The sequence below is a fragment of the Lactuca saligna genome, chromosome 2 (assembly GCF_052625555.1).
Source record: "Lactuca saligna cultivar CGN05327 chromosome 2, ASM5262555v1, whole genome shotgun sequence".
NCBI lineage: Eukaryota > Viridiplantae > Streptophyta > Magnoliopsida > Asterales > Asteraceae > Lactuca > Lactuca saligna.
This window is the reverse complement of record NC_136418.1, coordinates 138787093-138814458: the sequence shown is the minus strand read 5'-3', so window position 1 is coordinate 138814458 and position 27366 is coordinate 138787093. Positions and strand designations below refer to the sequence as shown.

The following is a 27366-nucleotide window of genomic DNA, read 5'->3' as shown; positions in this document are numbered from 1 at the left end:
TAACTATCGGTGGGTTGGCTTGACCAATAGTCCCACTGTAGTTTCCTTCTTCAGTCTGCCCTTCGTTCAACTCGGGTTGTTCGATTTGAATAGTCGCTTCCTTTCGATTTTGCTGGAGCAAACGCCTGGTTTCCTCCATTTGACGATCCAACATTGCCTGGATCATCGCTTGCACTCCTGCCATCGTTATTGGTCCGGCAGCGGCTTCCACAACTGGTATTTGCTCGATCACGGGGGGTTGGTGTCCGTTCCCATTTGCGTTTACGTTTCCGCTACGGGTCCTTACCATCTTGATCTATACACCGAATAAGGTGAATTCAGATCTTTATTTAGGAGAGACGTTTTAAATCGTCCTTATCACTCCGAAACGTTTACATGCTAGTTCTAATAGCGTAGTCGTACGTTTAGAATCCTAAACACATAAGGTTTCCAGTTCCGGTCGGCAACAGACCATAGATCCGAACAAAATAACAGCATATCATGCATAAAACATTTAGCACATAAAAGCATTTTAGGCACAATTCCTAAAATAAGCTAGTGCTCACACCTCACCATCATCGCTTAGCATTCTAAGTTTAAGTCTAGAAATCCTACAAATTCCTAGTTCGCTTAAACTAATGCTCTGATACCAACTGTGACATCCCCAAAATCACGGCCAGAAAAGACCGGTTTTGTTTATACTTTATTTCAAAATCAGAGTTATCTTTTAATAAAAGGATTGCGGAATTTGTCCTAAAACAATAATATGATAAAGATTTATCAAAAGCATTTCCATAGAAATGTATTTCATTAAAAGACTCGGGATGTCATGTTCGTACAGATCAAAAGTATAAACAGTACAATATAAGCCTTACTACATTATTTCATATCTACAGGCCTATATCCGTAATCCCTCGTCCAAAACATCACACCTATGCTCATGCGCCACTACCTGTAATACATAAAACTGAGGGGGTCAGGCTTGGGAGCCTGGTGAGCACATAGGGTTTTCAACCCACAATAAATAAGTTTATTAATTTCATCAATCAACAATAACCCGATTACCCGTTCCCGTTATCCTCACTTTACGTCCCTAAACACCTATCATAAGGGACCTAGCCTAAGGATCATCATCGGGACGGACACTACTGCTAAGGGGATTCCTCAGCAATAAATGTCCTAATAGGCAACCATGTAGGGGATGGAGTACACCGGTGAACACATCGTTCACAACACCTACAGGTTGCGAGCCTGCTAGTGTTCCACTGGACTGTCTAGAAGAGTCCGTGGTCGTCATCTATACTCTGCTAGATGACTGGATCAACAACAACAACATCGAGGCCTCTCATCATTTTATCACACATCACCTATTACATCTACCCATGTTTTACCCCAATATTTTCGTAGATATAAAATATGTATACAGTTTAAATCATTGAAAACATGTATAACAACATTCATCTAGCATAGATAGCAAGTATTCAGATAATATGCACACATAGCACGTAATTTATATAAAATACTTCATATCTATGTGTAAGTTGAAGGTAACTATGCACTCACCTGATTAGGTGGTGACTCAGCACTCGGACAGCGCTTCGATACTCTCAAAATGATATTCCTCCGATAAAACCTAGTATCGATACCACTAGGGTTTAGTCTAATGATAACCGTGACAAATTAATTGTCTGAGTATTATTAAGCATTAATAATACTCGATATATCTCATAATAATAGCCCAAATAATTATTTTAAGGACCTAATAACATTCCTATAATTATTTGAAAGCTATATTAAAAATTGCATAAGCGTAGCATACTTACAGCGAATTTTATCGAAAACCGGGACTTAATTGGAGCAGCGTTTCGAAACTGAAAAACTCCTTTTTCTCGGGACTCCGGGAGCCTCGGGGCTTCCTTAGGGTGCTAGGGGTTTAACTAGGGCTTAGGGGTGGTTTGGAACCTTAGAGAGAGAATGAGAAATGGTGTGAAAAATGAGGGCACCTTCAGCCCCCTTTTATAGGTGCGAGGGCCTCGGATACGCGACGCGTCCAGCAGCGCTACGCGGGGCGTAGCTCGGAGGTGGCTACCAGCTCGCAACAGCTGGCTCGCACTCGGACTCGGACGGATAAGGCCGAAGGTACGCGGGGCGTACCGGACCTCATACGCGGGGCGTAATGCGAGTCATCGTGGCGCGATCCAGAGCGAAGCCTTGGTCAGCAAGCAACGGCTCAGAAGCGGCCACGTCATCATCTTCGCAACAAGTTTCGCATTTTCGAGTCCTAACTTCAAAAATTCGTAACTTTCGCATACAAGCTCCGTTTTTGAAGTTCTTTATATCCACGCGAAGGTGGGAACATACTCTACAACTTTCGTTTAGACTTCGTTGGCTAATTTTGACTCGATTTTAAATTTTATTTTATCAACGGGTCGGGATAGGATTGGTCTGTTAAATCCTCATAACTTCTTCATCCGACATCCGTTTTCGCCCATCTTTTTCTCGTTACGTTACTCTTAACGAGATCTTCGATTCTCGTTTAGGTCGTGTCGGCTAAAAACCGCTCGATCAAACATTTGAATTTCGGGCAGTACACTGCTAGTCCGAAACTTCGAAAAATCGTAACTTCTTCATACGGAGTCAGATTTGGGCGTTCTTTTTATCGATGATCTTAGTTTAACATATTCTACGACTTTTGTTTATATTTCTAAGGCTAAAAAGTCTTCTATCGTGAATTCACTATTTTATGTCTTCCGGTGCCGTGTCGGTTTTGCTGTAAAACTTCGGCGGGTCATAACTTCTTCGTTATAGCTCGGATTTCGGTGTTCTTTATATGTACGAAACCTTGAGACATATTCTACAACTTTATGTAGAGAGATCGGGATTATCTCACACTTTAATTTTGACGCTCATTTTTATTCTTTATTAATTATACATTTATAATTAAACAATAAACACACAATCACACATAATTCACATAATACTCAAATATTTCATATTTATTACTTCAAAAAGAGTTACAATAGTTGACCTAGACTATTACATTGACAAAAATGCTTAGCCCTGAAAACCCGGGCGTTACACATTTGAATTAAATTGTATAAAAATGTTAGAAATTACCATAATATATATCAGAATATTATGTCTTATGCTATTATGTTGTATTTCTCAAATAGTATGTACATAGTACATAACTACATATATGTACTTCAGTAATTATAAGGTTAAAGAAATGGCCCAGATACAACATTCAACCTTTAACCTTTCTATGATGAAATATTACTTATTCTTAACATGTGGTTTTTCAACATAATTAATAAAAAAAAAATCAAATTAATCACTTTATATTAAATACCGAAAACCAATTACTATGATCTTAAATCACAATAATCATTTTAGATCCTACTTACCCTTCTTTACACTACACAATCACTTCTTTAGCCCCTAAAAATTACATTAACATACCATGTTGGTCCATTCATAACCATGGCCAAATTACCAACTTTCAAACAAAATTCCCTCCCACCAAGCTCTTCTCTTCGACTCCAATAGCAATTTCGTTCCGAAAATGACAAAAACTTACAAATTTTTTATTATCTATACTCGAGTCTATAATACTTGTAGTTGAATATGAGTTAGTAAATCTCTTATAAGACCCGAACCATTTAGCATGCACGTACTCATGTCTTCTCCATGGTGGTACATGCATTTGTTGTTGGTTCATAGACAATCTAATAGCATCACACATTATTCTCACAATTTTTTTGAGCTCGATGACTTTGCAGACTGTAATTTGAGAGAATACATCGAACAATAAAACGTAATATTTAGTTGGTCTTGCTATCTCGAATTCTCCTACTATCAATATGTTAATCATGTAGCGGGTCCCATTTATATTAACGTATTCGTAATGTCCCGATGGAACCTTGCCATCCCTTTCCCATTTTGATTTGCAAAGTCCTACATATTCATATGCAGTTTGTTTAAACACAAACGCAAATTTCGTAAAAGTCATATAAATTTGTTTAACAACTATATTTTAGTTTCGTCCAGCAAAATCACCTAAGTTTAAGAGGGTTTTTTTTGGAGCGCTTTGACATACCATGACTTGATATAACAAATTAAAATTGTTACAGTACAAAACTTTGTCAAAGTTTAATGACTTTAGCGAAAAAATTAAAATCAAACTTTGGTAACAAGTATTCCATTAAAGCCACTATATTTTTTATTAAATGTTTTACACTTTAATGTTAGGTAGCATGTCAAAATGGTCATAGAAAAATTTATCAAATTTAAGTGACTAAATAACAGTTAAAACCCAAAAATAGTCAAAATATAGTTGTTTTTATGTATTTTGCCTAAAAATAGATACAAAAACACTCTATTTTATGTTAATCAAAATGTATTTTACTTATTTGGTGATGGTAAAATAGACATGTCAAATGAGTTTCATAACTTTATTTTTATACAAGATTTTACAAATAATTAATATTTTAACAACATCCCACAAATTACTCTCAAACTAATTATCTAAAAAATATCAAAAACATGATATGCATTTTGGTATTCGTTTGACATATTTTTCAGCTAAAATTTTCAATTTACCATTGATTAAAGTACATTTTGATAATACATTATAAATTTATAATCTAAAAGATAAAATCTGAATCCAAATTATGTTTCCATGTTTGACACACGTATACAAAAACATGTTCTCGAGAGCTTAAAATCCTAAATCTAGCGGAGTATTATTGTAAATTTAGCGCTTCAACTTTGGAGAAAAATGAAAATGGTAGCCAAAATATATCATAAGGAGAGAAGGTGTATCTGCGTTGAAACATTGGTGACGTAGCTGAGTCATCAACTGCCATTTTAGATCTGACGACGACGGCGATGAGTTAGTTTCGATCACGCGCCACCATGCCTTTTGAACTTCTACTGTAACTTTTCTCATTGCTTCATCATCGTTCTCAAATGCAAATAATCTCTTCAGCGAATCCTTCATTGTATTCTCCACCACATCAGAATCTTCATCGTCATTGGGATTATGATCGTCGTCGATATTTCCGATTTCTTCATCAACAACAATGTCGTAGCCTTTCTCGATTACCGTATCGACAAAATCAAACAAATTCATCATTCAAAATTAAAAATTAAAAAAACGTATCAAACTTTACAAAAAATTGAAGGTTAATTGTTCGAAATTAAACTAAAATTTTAGATGAATTTTTTATAATGAATTTTGAATGTTGTTAAAATGAGGAGAAAATGTTGACATGAGATTAATTTGGAAAAAAGTGATAATTGGAGAGGAAAATGATGGCACTTTGATGAATCTAGACATGGTTTTAGTATGTATACAATATAATTATTATTATTATTATTATTATTATTATTATTATTATAATAAAAGAGTTGTCTTGACTTAGTTACTCCATGTGATCAGGTGTTCTAAAGTGGTATATGGATTAATCACAATAAATGATCATTTTCCAACAATTTATTTGTATAAAAATAAGACTACAACATATGACGAGTTGAATTTTAGTTTTTAAAGATTCTTCCCTCTTCGGTTGTCATTTGCTCTTGTTCAGTTAGAATTTGATATATTCATGATCACTTTCTCCAATTCGTCAAAGAATCTATCCATCTTCTTTAGGTAAAAAAGAAATCATAAACTTTACAACACCCAACGAAGATCCTGCTGGTGATTTTAGTGTCACAATGTCATTTTAAGTAACTGGAACCAACATGTGAGCTAAGGGGCTTCATGATTTGTACTCTAATATATGTACGGGGTTGTGCCGAGTGCACGCATGTATAAGATTGAGTCAGAAGCTGGTTCGATGACTAGTCGGGTGTTCGGGGTTTCCAAAGGGGCAGCGCCCCTTTGGCGGGGTCTAAGGGGTAGAGCCCCAAAACCTCACCAAATTTTACATATGGGAACATAATGGAAAATTCAATTTCTTGAGGGTGATTATGGTAAAACTAATGAAACTCGTTAGTTTTTGGTAACACTAAATCCTCATTAAATCCGGATTGACATTACTTGCTTCCAAAGCAACTAATGACGGCCCAACCCTAATGAAACCCTAATCGTGTTTAATATATAAAGAGCTCTTCCTCTCCAGAAGAGGGTTACAATCTTAAGCTCTCATTTTCATCATACTTTCACAGAATCCTTTAGCATATTGGCTTATGTTTTCTGTGCCTAGAAACGTAAGTGTCCACTTGGATTATCCTAGGATGAATTTCTTGTAACCCAGGCATAGGGTAGAAATATTAGTTCGAAAAGTGATATCACGATCCAAGTTGGTATCCAGATCTCCACCACAAACCCTAAACTTACCTACATATCCATTTCGATAACCTCCCCTCTTCCCACCCATGACCAAATTTCCCACCTCATATTAGATCAAAAGTCAGCATCTGAAGCTCTCAACACTTTTCACCCACACCCAATCCACCTACAGAGCTCTAGTCCACAAGCTCTGTACTTTTCGTCATTTCGACACTATCCACCAACTGCTCGATGAAATGCCCAGCTCAATCGGCTCACCCCCAGATGATACTATCTTCATAACCATCATTCGTGGGTTAGACAACACTCATTTGGTCAGACAAACAATCAATGTTCTTGACGTAGTTTCAAGATTCAAAGAAAAACCTACCCTGAAAGTCTACAACTCAATACTCGATGTTGTTGTCAAAGAAGATATTGACATAGCCATAGGCTTTTACAGACGTAAGTTGATGTTAAAGGTGACATTTACACTTTCGGGATCTTAATAAAAGGACTTTTCATGACAAATCGCATATCAGATGCTTTTAAGCTTTTACAATTCATGAAGAAAAACAGTGTCATATACAACACCTTACTCCATGCTCTTTGCAAGAATGGGAAACTTTGGGTAGGAAGGGCCAGGAGTTTGATGAAAGAGATAGTAGATCCAAACAGTGTAACTTTCAATATCTTAATAACCGCATACTATAAAGAAGATAACATAATTCAAGCAGTTGTGATGTTTCAATCTTGGATTTGTCCTTGATGTCATTAGAATAACCAAAATAATGGAACTTTTATGTAACAAGAATCGTGACATGGAAGTAGTGGAGGTTTTAGAAAGGGTAGAGAAGAAAGGTGGTAAGATTGATGTGGTGGCTTACAACACTCTTGTAAAGGGTTTCTGTAAAATCAAGAAACCAAAGGCTGCTTGCACATATGTTTTTAAAGGAGATTTAGTTGAAGGGTATTCTTCCAAATGCACACACTTATAATTCTTTGATATATGGATTTTGTGAGTTGGGTTTGTTTTTATTCGGCTCTTGATATGTTTCAACATATGAAAAGGGTCGGTATCATTTGGAATTTGATAAATTTGATATTTTAATTCGTGGGTTTTGTTCAAAAGGAAGGGTAGAAGAGGGGTATAAGATTTTGGAAGTAATGGAGGATAGTAAAAGTGGTTCTTTAAATCATATAAGTCCTTATAACATCATTATATATATATATATATATATATATATATATAAAGCGAACCGAGTTGACTCAGCTCTTAACTTTTTAACCAAGATGGGGACAAAATTTCCGAGAGTTGTTGATAGAAGCAAAGAGATATTAACATTATGCGAGGAGGGTAGAATGGGAAATGCGAAAAAGATATACAATGGGGGTTGTTTATGTAAGTTTGATTCGAGGGTTTTGTAAAGAATAAAATGGTGAGAGATGCTTTTGAGATTGTGGATGTGATGGTGTCATGTGGTTATGTTCCTGATGTGGTGATTCTTGGGGTTTTGATTAATGGGCTTTGTGTTGAGGGTAAAGTTGGAAGTGAGATGCTATTATTGGAGGAGGTTGGGAGGTGGATTTGGGTAGTTATAGTCATTTGATTGATGGGTTTTGTAAGAGAGGGGATTTGATGTTGTTTATAGAGATGGTGGAAAAAGGAATTGTTCCTGACTATTTTGCTTGGAATTATGTAGTTAAGTGTGTTGTTAGGGTAGTAGAAGAAGGGAATAAAATGTTGGAATACCTCATTGAAGCCTAATTATGAATATGAATCGGTGGTTTTTTAGATGTAGAATGGTTTCAAATATGGATGATTTATGTAATTGACTGACTCAGTGAGTCAAAAAAATAATAGCTAAAATAAAAAGGATCATAATTTTTTTACATTGATTGATAATTTATAAATTTAAAAGAGAAAGTAAGAAAGGTTGAAAATGATACAAAAATAATGGATGGATACATGTGTGTTTGTTTGATTCCATTTCCATCTACATTCTTAACAAAGGAATAAAACAAACAACCAATATATATATATATATATATATATATATATATATATATATATATATATATATAAAACAGTCATATCAAAAGTCAAACATAGTACAAATCAAAAATGTAAATGCTATATTCTTCAAGATTCACCAAATTGCCTATCTTGTAGTATTTGTCCTAGGTTATTATACAACACCCTTTGCTCTATATTCATCACAATCTGAGTACACATGCTTACATTAATACAATAATTAATTTAATACATTTAAAAAAGAAATATCATAATACCTGGTCAAAAATCATCCCAACTAATACACTTTGAGCTACAATAAATGACTGATGGTAGATGTAAGCAAAGACACCCATCACCATCTGCATGAGTAAATCAAAGAAGGTTGTTATTTCTTTTCTTGCATTTAACCTTAAAAAAATAAATGGAAATAAAGAAATGTTTTGAATTTTTAATGGGACAATCCATTCTCTTTGTCATTCCACCATGTCCAGGAATGTTGTCCCCAAAATCTGTGACAATCGTCAATCTTGAATCAAGTCAAGTCATCAGGTCAAGCCGGTCAACTCGATTAAACATTGTGTATTAGGGTTTGTGTTATGTTCGTACTGTATAACTTGCTATATTAATGGGAAAACATCACTTGAGAAAAGTCTCGTGTTAAAAATTTCCTAAGCCCTAGTGCTAATCAATGAACTAAACTGATAAAAACCATGTTGCATACTCATTGGGAGTGTGTGGGATCCTTAACCATGACTTAACGGGGCTCAAGAGACTTGCATTGCGGAGCCAAACACTCACAAATGCCACACTTGAAATCTCTCTCAAATATCTCTCTGTATGAGAAATCTCTCCAAGAATGTCAAATCTCTCCCAAATCTCTCCAAGTATGTGAAATCTCTCTCAAATATCTCTTTGTATGAGAAATCTCTCCAAGAATGTCAAATCTCTCCCAAATCTCTCCAAGTATGCGAAATCTCTCTCAAATATCTCTTTGTATGAGAAATCTCTCCAAGAATGTCAAATCTCTCCCAAATCTCTCCAAGTATGAGAAATCTCTCCCAAATCTCCCTCAAATAGTTCCCGTAACTTTTTAGAATCATTTGGGTCATTCCGGCCCTTAACCGGGTCAAAAACGGCTTAAAACGGGGCGAAAACGAGAAAAATAGGCTTTAGGAACCGAAACCAAGAAGAGAGGCTTCTTAGGCGAGGACCGAGCCTCTGTTGGTTGTGGCATGCGAGGACCGAGCCTCTGTTGGCTAAAGAATGCGAGGACCGAGCCTCTATTGGCTGTGGCATGCGAGGACCGAGCCTCTGTTGGCTAAATGCACGCGAGGACCGAGCCTCGGTTCTCTGTCGCCTCATCTGCTCCCTTCTTCTCGCTCTGTCTCTACCCGCCTCTCTGTCTTTTCCCTACTCTCGGTCTCTACTCCGCCCCTCTGTCTCTTCGCACCCTCTGTTCTCTCCTCCCCCCCTCTCGGTTCCTTCCCTCTCTCTTCTCCCCTCTCGGTTTCTACCCTCCTTCCTCTCGGTTTCAGCATCAGAAGGCCGAACCTCGGCCAGACTTCGGGAATTTGTCACTTTTAGCCCATTTTTGATATTTTTAACATTTTAAGCCCGTTTTTCGTGATTTTAAAGCGGGATTTTCTCCAGAAATTATATTTTAACATAATAAACTCTAAATATTCATAATTTAAACATATTTTTATGAAAATCATTATCTAAATAATAAAGATCTAATGGGGGATTTATTTAAGGTGGAGTGTTGACTTTGCCTTAACTTATGACACAAGCAACCACCCCACACCCACTCTATGACCAGCCATACCTCCCACCTTACCTATGTCACTTCAATGTCCCCTTACACTCAAATTTCAATCACTCCCACGTTTTTTTTTGAGTTGGAACAAACAACCACACTCCTCATTTTCTCTCATTTCTCTCATTCCACTAAGTAACAAACACCACTTTTCTCTCAAACTTTTTCTACACAAATTTTCGAGATTCAAGGCTGATTTCAAGTGTTCTTCCACTCTTAGTAAGTAAAAATTCATCCTTCCTATTATTATTTCACTTCCTTCTACTCAAATCTTTGATTGCTTACACAAACTCCATAACCATAATGTTAGATTCTCGAAAACCTTCAAGGCATCTCCAAGTGTTCTTGAATTAAACACTTCCATTATTCAACAATCATCTACTGAAATCACTTAAGGTGAGTTCATACCCCTACATTTTCATGTTTTCTCAAGTTTTCAGGGGGGAATACAAGTTAAAACACCAAGAACATAACTAAAATTTTCTAACAGCCTTCATCAGAAAAGTTCAACTCCATTCACGGACTGTTTTGGGCATCTTAAACATTTTTGTTTTCAAAACTGTACAAGGTGCAAATAGTTCATGTTTGTAGATTTAAAATGACTACTTGCACATCTCCATACGATTTTTCTACAATTTATGGTGATTTTTACAAAACTGCCTATCATTTCAAACAACAATCCGGACCAGTCTGTGATTATGGACTCTTTCACACAAGTTGAAGGTCATTAAAAATCGTGATAAAAATTATGAGTAAACTAGACACATTTTATGAACTCTCAGAATTTACGGATCTAGTTTTCGACTTCGTATGATTTTTCTATGATTTTTCCAAAACAGGGCAGAATGGCTAAAGTTAGCCAACAGCATGTAAATATCATAACACTTTGTATTATGTTGAGCAAAGTGTATAATCATAAGTTCTAATATTTGAATGTGTTTCCTTGTTAGTTTATCATTATGAACTGAAACTAAGTCATTCATACTAAATATTATTCATTCATTTTGGAACACGTATTATTTAACTATAAAAAGTATAGTTTGATAAATTCACAACACTAATACATTTCCATAAAAGAATTCATACATATTACATACATTTTAGATAAACTATAATAGGTATAGTTTATGATACATCACTCAACACACTCGTACAAAAAGGGTACATTCATACAAGAAAGATTTATATTCACACACATTTCACGTAAACTTGTTAACCTATGTTGTGAGACTCTCTCTCTCTCCCCGTACGTCCGAGTGCGGGATATAATTCCTGGTAGTTATAATCAGAATCTCCTTGAGGGAGAACGTGATACTTGTATATAGATCTATATTGGGTTTGACACCCCACACCTTCCTTCTAGCTACAGTGGGACCTGCAGGTCTACGGGTGACAAATGTCATTTCATTTTCGCGACGCCTGAGAAACGTTGTGGCAGGTTCACATAGTCACAGTATGATTATAGCGACTCACCTAAGGAGTTAACAATTCATAAAGTTTACGGGATTTCATAAAACCGAAGTAGGTTTTAGGTTGATTAAAAATTTACTTTCCATATCATTTTAAACTCACGACATTTCTACTAAGTAATGATGATTTCTTATACATTTTGGCCTTTGGTTATAAGGCAACATTTTACGGATTTCAAGGAAAATATCGGATTTTTCTGAAACAAACGCGACATTTACATGTGAAAGACTTCTACTAAGATTATTAATAAAAGCTTATGAACTCACCAACCTTTGTGTTAACACTTTTCAAGCAACTTGTATTCTCAGGAAAACACTAAACAGGTAATCAAGTGCTTTTGAGGATGGGACGTTAAGGCGTCAAACTTTTCATATTTTGACAACATATTGTAATTGAATTTGAAACATGTAATTCATACAAGTGATGTAACTTTTTCAATTATATATATGTTGGTTGTGTTTGCTTAAATTACTATTGAAATTGTGGTTATGATACTATACATGAAGTCCTCCACCCCCAGACGTTTCCGCCATCCTTGGTTTGGGGGTGTGACAAAATCCTATAGAAAATCAAAATAAATTATAGTAGGTAATTACAACGAGTAATATAATATGGTTACTTACTGAGAAAGTGTTGATCAGAAAAAGATTTGTCTAAGTAAGAAATTATATTGTTTGATTATACATCTGACTGAATGTCCTGACTGATTTTACCCAGATACTCTTTATGTTTCTATGCAAAATAATAATAATAATAATAATAACAACAACAACAACAACAACAACAACAACAATAACAATAATAATAATAATAATAATAATAATAATAATAATAATAATAATAATCAGTGTTATACATTATATAAAACGTTTGAACAAATATAACACAACAAACTTCTAGCATAATGGTAATGATGTTTCCCTGTGACTATGAAGTGATGGGTTTGATTCTCGTTGCCCCTTTTTCCTTTACTGAGTGCCGAATTTTTAAGGGTAGCATTGGAAAGCCCTTATTCCTTTCTCAGTCAGCCATCTACTAACTTCTTTCCTAGTCAGATATACACCCAATTTTTGTCTATCAAACACATTTAGTTGACCGAGTCAGCCAAAAAATGTCTGACTTGACTCGGTCAGATGCAATTTTTATTTATCAAACGCATTTAGTTGACCGAGTCAGCTAGAAATGTTTGACTTGACTCGGTCAGATGCATATCAAACAGGTCTTTAATCTAACTTTCTCCTTCTTCTCTACATATAGAGATGTTTAGTTCTACAAAGAGTTATACGAGGGTTATTGTTGTTAACCCCTCATGTGCCTCCTACATGAGGGTACATTTGTCTTTTCACTTATAATAGACCATTTTGCACCTAAAAAAATATATCCCCCTTATTTAAAAGAAAAAAAATAATATCTATTTATTTATTTTAATAATTAAAAAATAAAAGAGGTATTTCTCTCTCACTCTCTCTCTCTCTCTCTCTCTCTCTCTCTCTCTTCACACACAAACATACATAACCAGATGAACTCATTCATCCTCCAGTCCACTCTCTTAGATTTCCTGAATCTCCAAATTCACTCCTAATGTCCTCTTCGTCTTCCTCAATATCATGACTGGAATCATTCTCTTCACCTCCAACTTACCCAACCACAATAAAATAGAAGATCAAAAGGAAAAATCCCAATCGATTTCAATCAACATGGATCCTCCATTCTCCACCGTATCATATCTTTTAACATATGCGATCTGACCCCGACGCAACCCCTCTTTTGCCATTACCTTATCCTGAATCGGATCATGTTGAGCCGATGATCACATCCCCCGTTACCATCAACAATCAACAACCCTTGAAGTTAAAGAACATATATAATATCAATCGAGACTAGAGACCTGAATCTTTGATCTGCCTTAGCCTTTCTCTATATGTAGTTATTTGCTTCGATTTATAGTTGTTTAGAGTAAATTACATGTTTGATCCTTGTGGTATGCTGATCTTTTGCTATTCATTTTCATTGATATGTTGATTTCAATTAACCTTGATCCTTTGGTCATCATTTGTTCATCATCTTTACCTAGAAATATGAATCGATTTCAAAGCTCAAGAAATCAAACAAAAAAAAACCGATGTGTACAGTTTGGGTGTGATTGTGTTGATCTTCGTGACCTTCTTTCACAACAAAAGAGAAACTAACGCAATCAGGAAAGGATTCTAACAAAGCGGATTGAATTGGAGTGACTGATAGGATTCTAACCACCACTCATTTATTCCTCATCTTGTTGATCGGGGTAACCGACGGTTGAAAGATGTTGTACAACACCCAAGCGATGACTGGAACTTAAGAAAGCTCATTCACACAAAGATCTTGGGTCTTTTTGTGCGTGTCTGTTGGTATTTACAAAAAGATCTTAAGTTGTAGGTGAAATTACCCTTTCTCTTTCTGTAAGTGTTTGTATTCGATAACAACAATCAGAGGTAAAGTATGTTGGTGAGCAACATGGAGTTGGGCTCTGATGGTGACATGACAATGAAGGTGAACAACAATGGTGATGATGGTGGTGGTGTTGATGAGTTTTTGGCAAGGAATATAGGAAAGGGATCGTGAAAGAGAGTTTAGAACGAGGTGCAGATGGGTTTCCTAATCTAACACAAAAATGAGAGAGAGAGAGAGAGAGAGACCAATTAAAAATAAATAAATAAACATGTATTAATTTTTTTTTTCTTTTAAAAAACGAGGATATATTTTTTAGGTGCAAAAATGATCCTTATAAGTGAAAAGACAAATATACGATCATGTGATGAGATTAACAACAATAACTTAACGGAAGTTATGTATAAGGACCAATTCTACGTACAAACTAAACCAAAATATCATAAATCCAAAAAAATCGAAGTTTGAATTGAAAACCCAAAGAAATGCATACCAAGAGCCATTTTTGCAAATTTGTCTTATTTTATTAACATATCTTAAATATTTTGTATTATATTTATTGATACGGATTACAAGAGGGCGTATAAATAAAAAGGCAAGGGTCTTCTCTCAACCGGTCTACGTTTCGGAATTTACTGTGTGCACAGAAAGAAAGAGTTCCTCCTTCCCCAAGTTTCCAAAGCATTTCGATTCTCCAATTCTCAGGTTTTCGAATCAGTTCATTGATCGATCAAATAGCTGCTTCAATTCGATTCTCACACAGAGATTCTCCAGCTATTTCTTCGTTTTTCTTCATTAATTGCTGAAAAAAACCTCGAATTTGGGGTGGATAGGATGGGCGGCGGAAGCGGTGATGATGTTGTTACCGAAGGTATTGAATCAAGCAAGGCTGAAGGTGGCGACGCCGTTACCGTTAACGTACGGTGCTCGAACGGAACGAAGTTCTCCGTTCAGGTATCCCTTGAGTCGTCGGTTGAGTCGTTCAAGTCTGTTCTTCAACAGAGCTGCGAAATCCCAGCGGAACAGCAGCGATTGATTTATAAAGGTCGCATCCTCAAGGACGATCAGACTCTTAAGAGCTACGGTACTTTCAGTTTACCATCGATTTCTGTTCACTGATTATGATCGTAATGTTAGGCTTAGTGTCATTGTGGTCTGAGTCGATTCAATTCGTATGCTAGTAAATTGATACACTCCTCAATTTGTATTATATTTAACCGTTCTATCATACATGCGATTCTTGATAACAGGAATGCAATTAAATCTTCTAGAACCCTAGAGTTTGCTATCATGATTTGGAACATAAATTTATTTGGACGAGTGTGTTACAAGCAACACTATGTTTTTGGATGTCAAGCTGCAGACATTTCAGTTTTCACTAAAATATTTCTATATGTGGTTTATAGGTTTGGAGGCGGAGCATACAGTTCACTTAGTACGTGGATTTGTCTCTGCTACATCTACTCCAGCAGGTGCTCCTCCTACCACTACCAGAGCAAATACTACTCCACCTGTTGCAGGTGCGGCTGGCTCAGTTGAAGGTGGTGGAATTGGGCTTGGTGCTTCACCATTTCCTGGACTTGGATTGGGTGGTTTAGGTGGTAATGGTGGCATGTTTGGAGGTGGACTTCCAGAATTGGAACAAATGCAACAACAATTGACTCAAAACCCCAACATGATGCGAGAAATCATGGATCTACCTCTTGTTCAGAATCTATTAAACAATCCAGATGTTATGCACAACATGATGATGAACAATCCCCAAATGCGTGAAATCATTGATCGGAATCCAGAGCTTGGTCATATGCTCAATGATCCTGCAATCCTCAGACAAACAATGGAAGCTGCAAGAAACCCTGAACTCATGCGTGAAATGATGCGTAACACAGATAGAGCAATGAGTAATATCGAATCCTCACCTGAAGGTTTCAACATGCTTAGGCGAATGTATGAAAATGTCCAGGAGCCATTTCTGAATGCCACCACAATGGGTGGTGGTGGTGGTGGTGGTGGTGATACAACAAATGATTTGAACTCAAATCCATTTGCAGCTCTTTTGGGTGCCCAGGGTGGTCAAACCCGTGGCCAGGCGGCTAACCTTACCAGCACCACCACCACTGGCGGTGATACTACTGGCTCTCCTGCTCCAAATACCAATCCACTCCCGAATCCTTGGGCGGCTGGTGGTGGAGGTAACCAAACAAATCCTGGTGGGATTGGTAGGTCACCACCGCCAGTCGGTGGTTTAGGTGGCCTTGGTGCTCCAGGTCTTGAGGGATTGTTTGGTGGTGGTGGTGGTATTACCCCTGATCCAAATTCAATGAGTCAACTCATGCAAAATCCAGCTGTTTCACAGATGATGCAAAGCCTACTTTCAAATCCACAGTATATGAATCAGGTACTTGTTTTTTGCTTACATTAGTTCAAGATTTTCTTTTTTATTTGGATATGTAGTTACTAAAACTTTTCATTTTTTTTAAAGATACTTGGCATGAATCCACAGATGCGAAGCATGCTTGAATCAAACCCACAATTAAGAGAAATGATGCAAAATCCTGACTTCATTCGCCAATTAACTTCTCCAGAGACAATGCAGGTATATATGACTATGAATCTATTTTCATGCACAAGTTTGAATAAGGAAAAATAAAAGATCATTTGTTTTTCCATATCGAAAAGGTATAATAAGGAAATACAAGATACTTTCATGTTATGTTAATAAAGCTTTCGAATATGACTCTAGAAAATATATAAAAAAAGAGAAGTCACACATATTGATATTGATACTAATTAATGCATGTGAATATGCGATATTGAAGTAGCACGAGGAATACATGTCATGAAAGATGTTAATTTGTTATTATCATTTAATGTGAAAAGCTTGTTATATTTGTTATTAGTAAGATAGTAATACATTGGTTTCTTATTTTATCATGTTTACTGTTGTTACATTTTACAGCAAATGATGACACTGCAGCAATCTCTTTTCTCTGGTAGACAACCACCCACTCGGTAAAACTTTTATCTTTTTTTTTTCTTATTGGTCAACTCAACTGTTGACTTTTACTTTCCCGTGTAGTAATTTGTTATTTGATATCAACTTTCTGTTTCTATAATATATTCAGGGAAACAGGTCAAACCGGTGTAGCAACAGGTAACAAATGGTTAACACTTTTTATATTTCCAAATTTATAATTAAATCATAATAAATATTAATAATAATCATTTTTTAGGTGGCCCCGATAACATGGGATTGGATATGCTTATGAACATGTTTGGTGGGCTTGGAACTGGTGGCTTCACAATGCCAAACAATTCAAATGGTAACCAACATATTATCAAATATCTTTCATATCTGACAAATGAACTCATGTATTTATTAATTTAAAAAAAAAATAAAAAAACAGTGCCTCCGGAGGAATTGTATGCTACACAGCTGGCACAGCTACAAGAAATGGGATTCTTTGACACACGTGAGAATCTTCAAGCACTGACAGCAACAGCAGGTAATGTTCATGCTGCAGTTGAGAGGCTATTGGGAAATCTTGGTTGATAAATATATTTATGAGCTGTTACATATTATATAAGATTAATATAATATACATATATAATATACAATATTATCATGGGTAACAGTCAAACTCAGGTTGCATTCAAAGATATTTCTTTTAATTTGGTGCATGAATGTTCCTTTTTCTGGATGTTCTTTAGAGATTGTTTTGTTTTTCCTTGATTGTAGTTTCGTAAGACATAATAATTATGTAAGTAGATTTTGCTGCTTTTTCCCTAATTTATCCTTTTTAACGAATGATTTGAGTCGAGAAAAAATAGCTGTCGTTTTGTAACACCTCAATATGGTTACAAAATACACATGAAAAAATGTAATGATATTCGTATGTATGCATGATGAGCTAGCAACAAACACTGTCTAAATGCAATCATTTCATACACACAAGATGTTATGTTTACCGGATAATTTTACATTTAACCAACTAGGACACCAATTTAGGGTTATTGAACAAAATAATAGCAAATCAAGCATCAATCTTGATGTACTTATGTTAATAACATGTTATCAATGCCCAAATTATCATTATTTGTAGAAGCTTAAATTTAATTTCATTCTTCAAATCTATTAGTTTCTTCAATGAACAACTTAGAACACCATAATTCGCACATTAGTTCACACATGAGTTTTGGGAGATGTATGTGATGTAATAATGGCATCCGCAAACATTAAAAACCGTGGTCAAATGGTAGGTCTAACCTTTTCCATAATTTGGCGAAACCCTAGCTTTTTACATTTGATCGTCGTATAAAGGTAGTTGAAGTTTGTAATCCCACTCAAAAACCCTTTAAAATAATATAAAAATGACATAAATTCACCCCTAAAAGCTTCATTTTAAGTCTGGAACACAAGTGACAAAAAATATGACAAAAATACCTTTTATCTCATTAGATTAAGTTATTTTTTCAACCAACACATGGTGCTTGAAGAAAAGACAATTTGCGCTTGTGAATTCTTAGACAGCGCATCCTCGTGCCTAATACACAAATTTGTCATTTTTCCCACAACTCCTTTATCTATCATCCAATTTACATGGTTCCCTTTTTTTTTTTTTTTTTTTTTTTTTTTGCATATTTACTTCATTTGGCTTTATGTAAACACTAATAACCAAAACACTCTAATTCTAACGAGAAATTTATAAGTCAGAACTAAAACACGTAACTTATGAAGTTTTCCACTTTATAGCATTCTATTTTAAAGAATTTGTTAGCACTACTTACATGCTAGTAAATCACTACATCATACTCAGTGAGTGTAGCCGGGATTTTATTTTAGGGTATGCCAAATCGTATATAAAATATGAACGAGTGGCAAAAATTTTCAAAGGATAACAATATGTATTAATATATACATTCCTAATTAAATTGTTTATTTTAAGTTGTACACGATATTGTCTTGCGTCATTAAAATAATCTAAAATGAAGTGTAATCGACATAGACAACAATGTTTTCTCTTATACTAATTTCAAGCTTTGAACGGTATATGCCATATTACAACCCTAATTCCTTTTATTTAACAAAAATATATATTGTACATACCATATATATATATATATATATATATATATATATATATATATATATATATATATATATATATATATATATATATATATAAAACCTTAATTTTGTATGGGTGGGCTAAGACCCACTTTTGCTCTATAGTAACTACACCCCTGATCATACTTATCATACAAATTCAACATCATGATCATAAGTTGATCATAAGTGTTCTAAAGCTTTTATTGTAAACTTATGGGTGTTACATGCTTACATATTTAATGTCAATATGTAATGTAAAGCAATTTAATTTTGTTGGTTTTTTGAATTAGAGGGCTTGTTTTTGGAAGTTTGTTTCTTTAACACTAACATCATAACTTAATTATCGTCGACATAGTTTATTTCAAGTATGTGACGTTTCTTATCATTAAACTTATTGTTCGATTTTCAATTTTTTGTCACATATAGTCATTTTCTAACCATTTAAACATGATTTAAGATAAACTCACAACAATGTTATTAGATTCCTTTGAAACTGTTTTTTATTTATTTATTTATTTATTTTTGTTTCCAATTAGAAAAATTTTCAATCATAAAATTAATTTGACCCATAATAATTGTATTATATTTCTTTGAGATCGAAGGTTTTGCATCTCCTAATTTGGAATTGAATAATAATGCAATGCTTTGGGATTATATTAAATGAGTTATTATTAATCTGACTATTGATGGGAAAAAAGCAATGAATGAATGTAATGATATTATTATAGATCACATCATTTTAAGATTGATAACATTTCCAATGTGAAAAACATAAAAGCTTAAATTATATTTGAAATACATATTAGCGTTTGGCAGCTGCTATTTTGCTTGACTCTAAAATCAAATTAAGATGTCAAGTCGGACTAAATCGTCGTTTTTCATCTAATACAATCTTTGAGTATTATACAAATAGATTTTGATACATATTTTACCAACAAGAATTGTACACAACATCATTTTTATTTATTTTGAAAAAATAAAATGTATCAATTAGATTTTATTGTTAAAGCCTATCAAAAACACCATAAATGGCATATGAAACACATGAAAACTATGATCCAAGACAAAAAAAAAGGTCCAAACGAAAAAGTTTGGAAAAATGTTAGTTTTTAAAAAAAAAAAAATTAAGTTAACAATTTTTTTGAAAAAATATGTAAAATCGAAAGCTTACCGATAAACACGCTAAAATAACCAAATAGGGAAAATGAAAAAATATAATAGCTTTTTTGAAATAAAAAAAAAGACAAAATGCAGAAAAGCACAATTATTTATCTGCGAGCATTTAGAAAACCCTTACATTTTGATTATATGCAGAAAAATCTTTACATTTTAATTACCATTCACATTAACCAAAATATCCGGTTTTCTTAAAATATTAACGATTACTTTATGACATGACATTTATCTTTTTCATTTTCAGATTAATATGGAAACAAAAATATATTATGCTGCCTGTTGTGTAATGTAAAACATAAGAAATAGATCATTTACTCAAATAAATATAAGTGACGTCGTTTATTTTTTTCTATGTTAACTTAAAAGCAAATAAGATAAATATCATGTCACAAAACAACCGACACCTGCTTAAAAAATATTTGAGTAAATTTGAAACGTAACTAAAAATATAAGGGTTAGTCTACATATAAAAAAGATGTAAAAGTTCTTTTGAATGCTGATAATAAATGGTCTTTTTTTTTTTTTTTTTTTTTTTTTTTTTTTTTTTTTGTATTTTGTCCATAATAAAATATGTTTAGAGAAATGGTAAACAATAAGGTCTTTGGAAAATGACTTGCGGGGATAATTACCATTTCATCTTGTTCACTTTAAGCAACTTCATTTTTCTTGTATACATTTGACCATTTAATTTGTTAAATGTGTTCACATATTACCATTGTCACCTACTATAGCAAATGACAATGATAATATGTGAACACATTTAACAAGTTAAATGGTCAAATATGTTCAAAAAAAGAAAGTTATCTAAGTGTGAATATTTTTTTTTTGGTAAGACTTTTTATAATTTCTCACAATATTTTTATGATATTTTTTTCCTATAGGTTTTTCTAATATAATGTTTTAAACTTTGCTTATAAATTTTTTTAAAAACTTTTTTATACTTTCATATAATTTTAATATAATTGCTTTTAAACCAAATATTTTATAAATGTTTCAAATTTTTCTTACTAATTTTTTAACTTATATATATATATATATATATATATATATATATATATAAAAGTGTCATACAAAAGCTGCGAAACATTTTAAAAATTATTTAAAATAAAGTTTAGAAATAACTATATGAAATATATATATATATATATATATATATATATATATATATATATATATATATATATATATATATATATATATTTCATATAGTTATTTCTAAACTTTATTTTAAATAATTTTTAATGTTTCGCAGCTTTTGTATGACACTTTTATATTTTTTTTATAACATTTTAACATATTTTCGTTAAATGCTAGTTTAAAACGTTGTATTAAAAAAACTACTAATTAAAAAGTTGTAATAATTTTAAAACATTTACATTATATAGATTTTTTTTTTGTTTTTTTATTTGCTAAGTAATATTTTTGTTTTTATTTTTTTAAAAGACCTTCTATACTTATTGTTACATATTTAATTTTATTATTAGATACTATTTACTTTAAAAATATTGTATATGCTTAAAAACAAAAGAAAAAAAATTATAAAAAACTATATAAAATATTTCACAATTAAAACAAACACATATTTATTAATTACAAAGTAAGGTTTAGAATAACTCAAACTTTTGAATTCCATCAAATAAACAAAACATTTTAGTTATCATCATACAACGAATGAGAAGACAAACATGCAACAAATTGTGCCCATAAGCACTTTTGTATGGTAAAATCAATTCTACTAAGAAGCTCCATCGTATTCGGCGCAAGGAAACCAAACGAATCAAATGCAAATGATATGAACACATGTTGATTTTCTATGCATAGTTTCTCATGTTTAGCGACCTTGCATATAGCAGCTTGCAGCGTGTTCCGCCTTGAAACTCCCGACCCTTAAGCTTACGAGAGGGGATACCACTGTAAGGTCCAAACATGCGTGTTTCCTTCTAACCTATCCAAAAATCAAAACGTCAGCTGGTTTAAGGGTTGACATTCCTTCTATCGGGTTAGCCAAGAAATTCACAGGAGTCTCTTTCTTGACGGAGACCCTGACACGCTTACATATGTCGATCAATATTTAATTAATATTTAGGAAATTATGGATATTTTAAAAATAATACAAACAAATATGAAAAATAAAATCGCTATTGAAAATGGGAAAAATGGTTTAAATCAGAGTAATTAAAATTTCGTTTGTTTTTTTACACATTTAACCATTTAATTTGTTAATGTGTTCACATATTACCATCATCACTTGTTATAGCCGGTGACAATGATAATATATAGTAAAATAGTGAAATGTGTAAAAAATAAAAAAATACCTAAAAATGAATAAAATGACAAATATAATTACCTATAAAGTCATTTTCCCTAAGGTCTTTTATAGAAAGTAAAGTGGAAGTCAACGTAATGTAAATATAGGAAAGTACAAGGGAACTCAATGTAAATAACTCCATTTGATTTTGTTAAATCCAAACAAGCATTCCGAGATTGGAGTCGTTCCGTTATAGCATTCTGTTTTTCCAGTTATTGCGCTCTTCTTCACTCTAACTCCATTTCTTCTTCGATAAAATTCTCTTATAAATCGAGAAAAAACCCAAATCATTGCCCTAGAATTCAATTCTATTCGATTTCAATTCGTTTACAATTCAACGTAGGAAAAGAAACAATCAGGAACGATGATGGTGAAGGCTCATCCCTCCCAGAAACTCTACACGCGTATGAGGTTATGGGAGTTTCCGGATCAATATATCGTTGAACCCACTGATGGTTCTTCTGGTTCTTGTTTAGCTGTCAATCGTGTTAATGGCTCCATGTCGCTTGTTGGTTTGTTCTCGATTCTGTTCTTTTGGTTACGAATATTTATCAATTTCTGATAGTGTAATGATCGCCTTAGATGTACTGAAAGGGGTTAATGCGATTATGATTTTCCATGGGATTTGAAGAATGTAATCATCTGGAGGGTTCTGATAGTACTTGATTAACCATTAATGTAATCTTCTGTTTATGTAGATGAAGTTCCGCATTGCACCATGGTTCGTGTTCCTAAAATTCAGACAGTTTTTGGTGTTGTTGGGATGCTAAAGCTATTAGCAGGTTAGATGATCATCATTATGCTAAGGATTTGAATCAGTTTAACTTCTAGGCTGCATGATAGTCAATGTTATCAAGTTTTCATGACTCCTGAACTGTATCTCCATCTCTATGTTGTAGGATCATATTTATTAGTGATTACCGATCGTGAATCTGTTGGAACTTACTTGGGGCATCCGTTCTTCAAAGTTTTGTCACTCAAAGTCTTCCCTTGTGATCATTCCTTGAAAAATTCTCCCGAGGAGCAGGTCAAATTACCCTAGGTCACTGTTTTTTTACTTCTTCATGTTCGTTAATCTTTATGATAGTGTAAACAATCATCTTACAATTCCCATTTCTGACAGAAAAGAGTGGAGTCTGAATTTTCCAATCTGTTAAAAGTTGCAGAAAAGACCCACGGACTCTATTTCTCATATGATGTCAATATAACACTAAGGTCCTTCACCTTCTCTACATTGAACTCATGATTAAATCACCCAATTCATATAATAATCTAGAAAACTTATATAAAACTTGTTTCTCACAATTTTCAGCGCCCAACGTTTGAATGATTTGGGTGATGAATCGAGGCTGCTTCCTCTTTGGAGACAAGCAGAGCCACGATTCTTGTGGAACAACTATATGTTGGAAGTTTTCATAGATAACAAACTTGATCCATACATGCTTCCTGTTATTCAAGGATGTATGTATCCTTTCTATCAATTCCTAATTTACTTTTTTTCGAAGTTATTGTTCGATAACGAATGAATGCAAATCATTTCTTATTTCCTCAACTTACCCCCAGCTTTCCAGACGTTTCAATCAGCAATCGGATTAGAGATTATAGACGTCACATTGATCGCAAGAAGATGCACTAGAAGAACAGGGACTCGGCTATGGAGAAGAGGAGCTGATGCTGATGGTTATGTAGCAAACTTTGTCGAAAGTGAACAAATCATACAGCTAAAAGGTTTTACCTCATCATTTGTGCAGGTTTGATTAATTTCATATACATCTTTTTTCCTCTTCGAATTCACAAATCACACCGATTTCCTAACCCTAGATCGATTATATGCTGCTATTGATTTGGTTTTGTAGGTGCGAGGTTCAATGCCTTTTATCTGGGAACAAATTGTTGATTTGACATACAAACCTAAGTTCGATATTTTGAGACGTGAGGAAGCGGTATCTGCAACTTTCTTTTTTGCGACACTTTTCAATTGTTCTTATTTCTCCGGTTAGTGACAGTTTTATTTTAATCGTTTCTGCAGCCTCGAGTTGCTGAACGCCATTTTCTGGATTTAAGGAAGAAATATGGAAATGTTTTCGCTGTTGATCTTGTCAATACGGTATACAAATACATATATAATCATATATATTATATAATATATAATTTTCTCATTTCATATTTTTGGACTCAAAGTTTTATATTTTTTTTATGGTTTATAGGATGGTGGCGAGGGACAATTGACTCAACAATTTGCCAATTCAGTGCATAATATTCTTAGCAATGACGTCAGGTATATATTTATATATTTTCTAATCATATTTTTTTTACCAATTTGTTCGTGGATTATATATTTTGATTTTTCTAAATGGGTTGTTGACTTCCATTGTGTATAGATACTTGCACTTTGACTTCCATCGCATTTGTGGACATGTTCATTTTGAGCGCCTATCTATCCTTTATGAACACATTGAGGATTTCCTCATTAAAAATAGGTATTGTACTATTTATGTTAATATCTTTATTTGTATATCCCATAAATGTCTTTTTTTTTTTTTTTTTTGAAATTGTAGGTACTATATGTTAAATGAAAAGGGTGAAATAGTTGAAAAACAAATTGGAATTCTACGCACAAATTGTGTTGATTGTTTAGATCGTACAAATGTCACACAGGTATATATATATATATATATATATATATATATATATATATATATATATATACACTACTCACTTTTACACCATTATTAAGTGAAAAAAAAAAAAAAATTTAATATTTTCTTATTTGACGTGTTTTTTAGAGTATGATTGGACGAAAAATGTTGGAATTACAGCTTCAAAGGCTTGGTGTTTTTGATGCTAATGAAAGCATTAGTACATATCCTAATTTTGATGACCGTTTCAAAATATGTACGTATTTTCTTACTTAATATTATGTATTTTTAAACTTTTAAATTTATATTTATATATACTTAAATATAACAGTGTGGGCTAACCACGGGGATGATATAAGCATCCAGTATTCCGGTACGCCTGCTTTAAAAGGAGATTTTGTTAGGTAAAATTTACCTATTTGCCCAATGTCATGGTTACTTAAGGGTATTTTAGATATTTCAACTTTCTTTTTAAAGGCTAAAGTGTGTTCTTTTTTTTTTTTATTTATTTTAAATAATAGAGTTGGTAAGAGGACTACTCAAGGGATTCTTAAAGACGGATGGAATGCATTGATGCGATACTACCTCAACAATTTTGTTGATGGTACAAAACAGGTAGATTTTTCTTTGGAAAATAAATAAACATATAATTGTTTTTATAAATTAAAAAAAGTAATTCATTAATTATATGTTTATGTAGGATTCGATTGATCTACTCCAAGGTCATTACATTGTTTCTGTCTCACGTGATTTGGTTTCTACTGCGCCAAAAGGAGGGATTGAAGCCATTGCTGTAATTACACCTTACAAATTCCCTTGATTTTTTTTATTCATGGATTTCAATTTTTACAATTTGTGTTTTTGGTTTTTTGTTTTTTTTTTGCAGTCTCTTCCTCTTGCTTTGTTTCTGATCACAATGGGGTTCTTTTTTGCGATGATGTCACTCATGCGAGGTGAGTTGCTGTTATTTTTTATAGGTTAAAATAGTTTTATATTTAAATAAAAACAATTATAATATTATCATAAATTTTGATGCAGTTGGGGATGATATATGGCAATTATTGTTTTCTTTATTCTGGGTGGGACTGAGTGTAGGTGTAGCATCGTTCGTGAAAGCCAATGGTCGAATTTTCTGTAACCGACCTCGTTTGCATAAACCTCCCCGTTGATTTTATAATGAACGTTTTTAGTTTTTAATTTTTTTTAAGAAAAAAAAATCTTCATTTGTTTTTAAGTGATTTTTGTTTGTAGTTAGTTGATGATGTGCATTGGCCATATTAGAAGTCATGTGTAAGTAACTATCCATGTTCGTGTACCTTTGGCTTATTTTTACGTTTAAATTTTTAGTTTTTCAAAAAAATTAAGTATTTTTAATGTTTTATTTATATTTTTAGTTTAATATATGTTAGTTGTATTGGAAAATAATAAAAATTGACCAAAGGTTGAAAAATGAGTATTTTCTTACAAGGAATGAGTATGAAATGTTAAAAGAGGAAAATAATATGGTGTTTCATATGACTGAAAACTTGAACGGATGAAAGGCGTGCATGATGCTTGTGAAAAACAAAGTTTACTACGTCTTTCGATCGGATGCCTAATTGGTGTTTGCGAAAAGGTTTTTATTACTTTTTGACTTTGTTAACAAGTAGTAGATATATACCATGACTTTATGTATTTACTTTTCCATTTAATTTCAAATCCAAATATATTTGCTGGGAAATTCTTACGAAATAACCATTTATCTTTGGATTTTGGGAATATTTTTGACTTTATAAAATTACCTTATCACATGTTCCATCATGTAATATTTTTTCATTTGTATAATCGATTAGCAAAACAACTTCAGAGAATAAAAACACTTTTTAGAAATTGCAAAAAGTAGTAACGTTTTACTACAATGGTATGTCAAATCAATTTTACAAATCCAATTTTATATAATGAATAATTATTTTAAGGTTTATTACCAAAAGATCCTCAAGATTGAGTTTCTTTATTTTATTTTATTTTATTTTTGCTAAATTAAGCCTCTTGTTCCCTCAAAAAGTACTCATATTTGATCATTTGAGTAGGCATCTTTGTAAATCTTTCGATTATATATATATATATATATATATATATATATATATATATATATATATATATATATA

At 33.2% G+C, this 27366-nt stretch overlaps 2 protein-coding genes and 1 pseudogene across 3 annotated transcripts; all 3 read left to right on the top strand.

Annotated features, from left to right (window-relative positions):
• The first annotated feature begins 5252 nt into the window (after positions 1 to 5252).
• Positions 5253 to 8024, top strand: LOC145030157 (pentatricopeptide repeat-containing protein At2g17525, mitochondrial pseudogene; annotated as a pseudogene).
• A 6565-nt stretch (positions 8025 to 14589) lies between these two features.
• On the top strand, positions 14590 to 17794 carry LOC145031786 (ubiquitin domain-containing protein DSK2b-like). 2 transcript variants are annotated; one of them, XM_078980415.1, is made up of 7 exons: positions 14590 to 15070; positions 15393 to 16384; positions 16490 to 16582; positions 16946 to 16998; positions 17112 to 17140; positions 17220 to 17309; positions 17394 to 17794. In XM_078980415.1, the coding sequence occupies exons 1-7, from the start codon at positions 14821 to 14823 to the stop codon at positions 17537 to 17539; spliced, it is 1653 nt and encodes a 550-aa protein (XP_078836541.1). In that variant the 5' UTR covers positions 14590 to 14820; the 3' UTR covers positions 17540 to 17794. The 2 variants fall into 2 exon arrangements, with proteins under 2 accessions (XP_078836541.1, XP_078836540.1); XM_078980414.1 differs by having other exon boundaries at positions 14591 to 15070; positions 16469 to 16582.
• A 4961-nt stretch (positions 17795 to 22755) lies between these two features.
• Positions 22756 to 26535, top strand: LOC145031785 (phosphoinositide phosphatase SAC7-like). The gene is made up of 17 exons (XM_078980413.1): positions 22756 to 23092; positions 23279 to 23362; positions 23480 to 23607; positions 23704 to 23795; positions 23893 to 24041; positions 24144 to 24331; positions 24437 to 24523; positions 24610 to 24687; positions 24788 to 24858; positions 24962 to 25060; positions 25139 to 25238; positions 25367 to 25475; positions 25551 to 25623; positions 25741 to 25834; positions 25920 to 26012; positions 26106 to 26172; positions 26258 to 26535. Exons 1-17 carry the CDS (start codon positions 22945 to 22947, stop codon positions 26386 to 26388), a joined length of 1791 nt encoding a protein of 596 aa, XP_078836539.1. The 5' UTR covers positions 22756 to 22944; the 3' UTR covers positions 26389 to 26535.
• Positions 26536 to 27366: the final 831 nt, after the last annotated feature.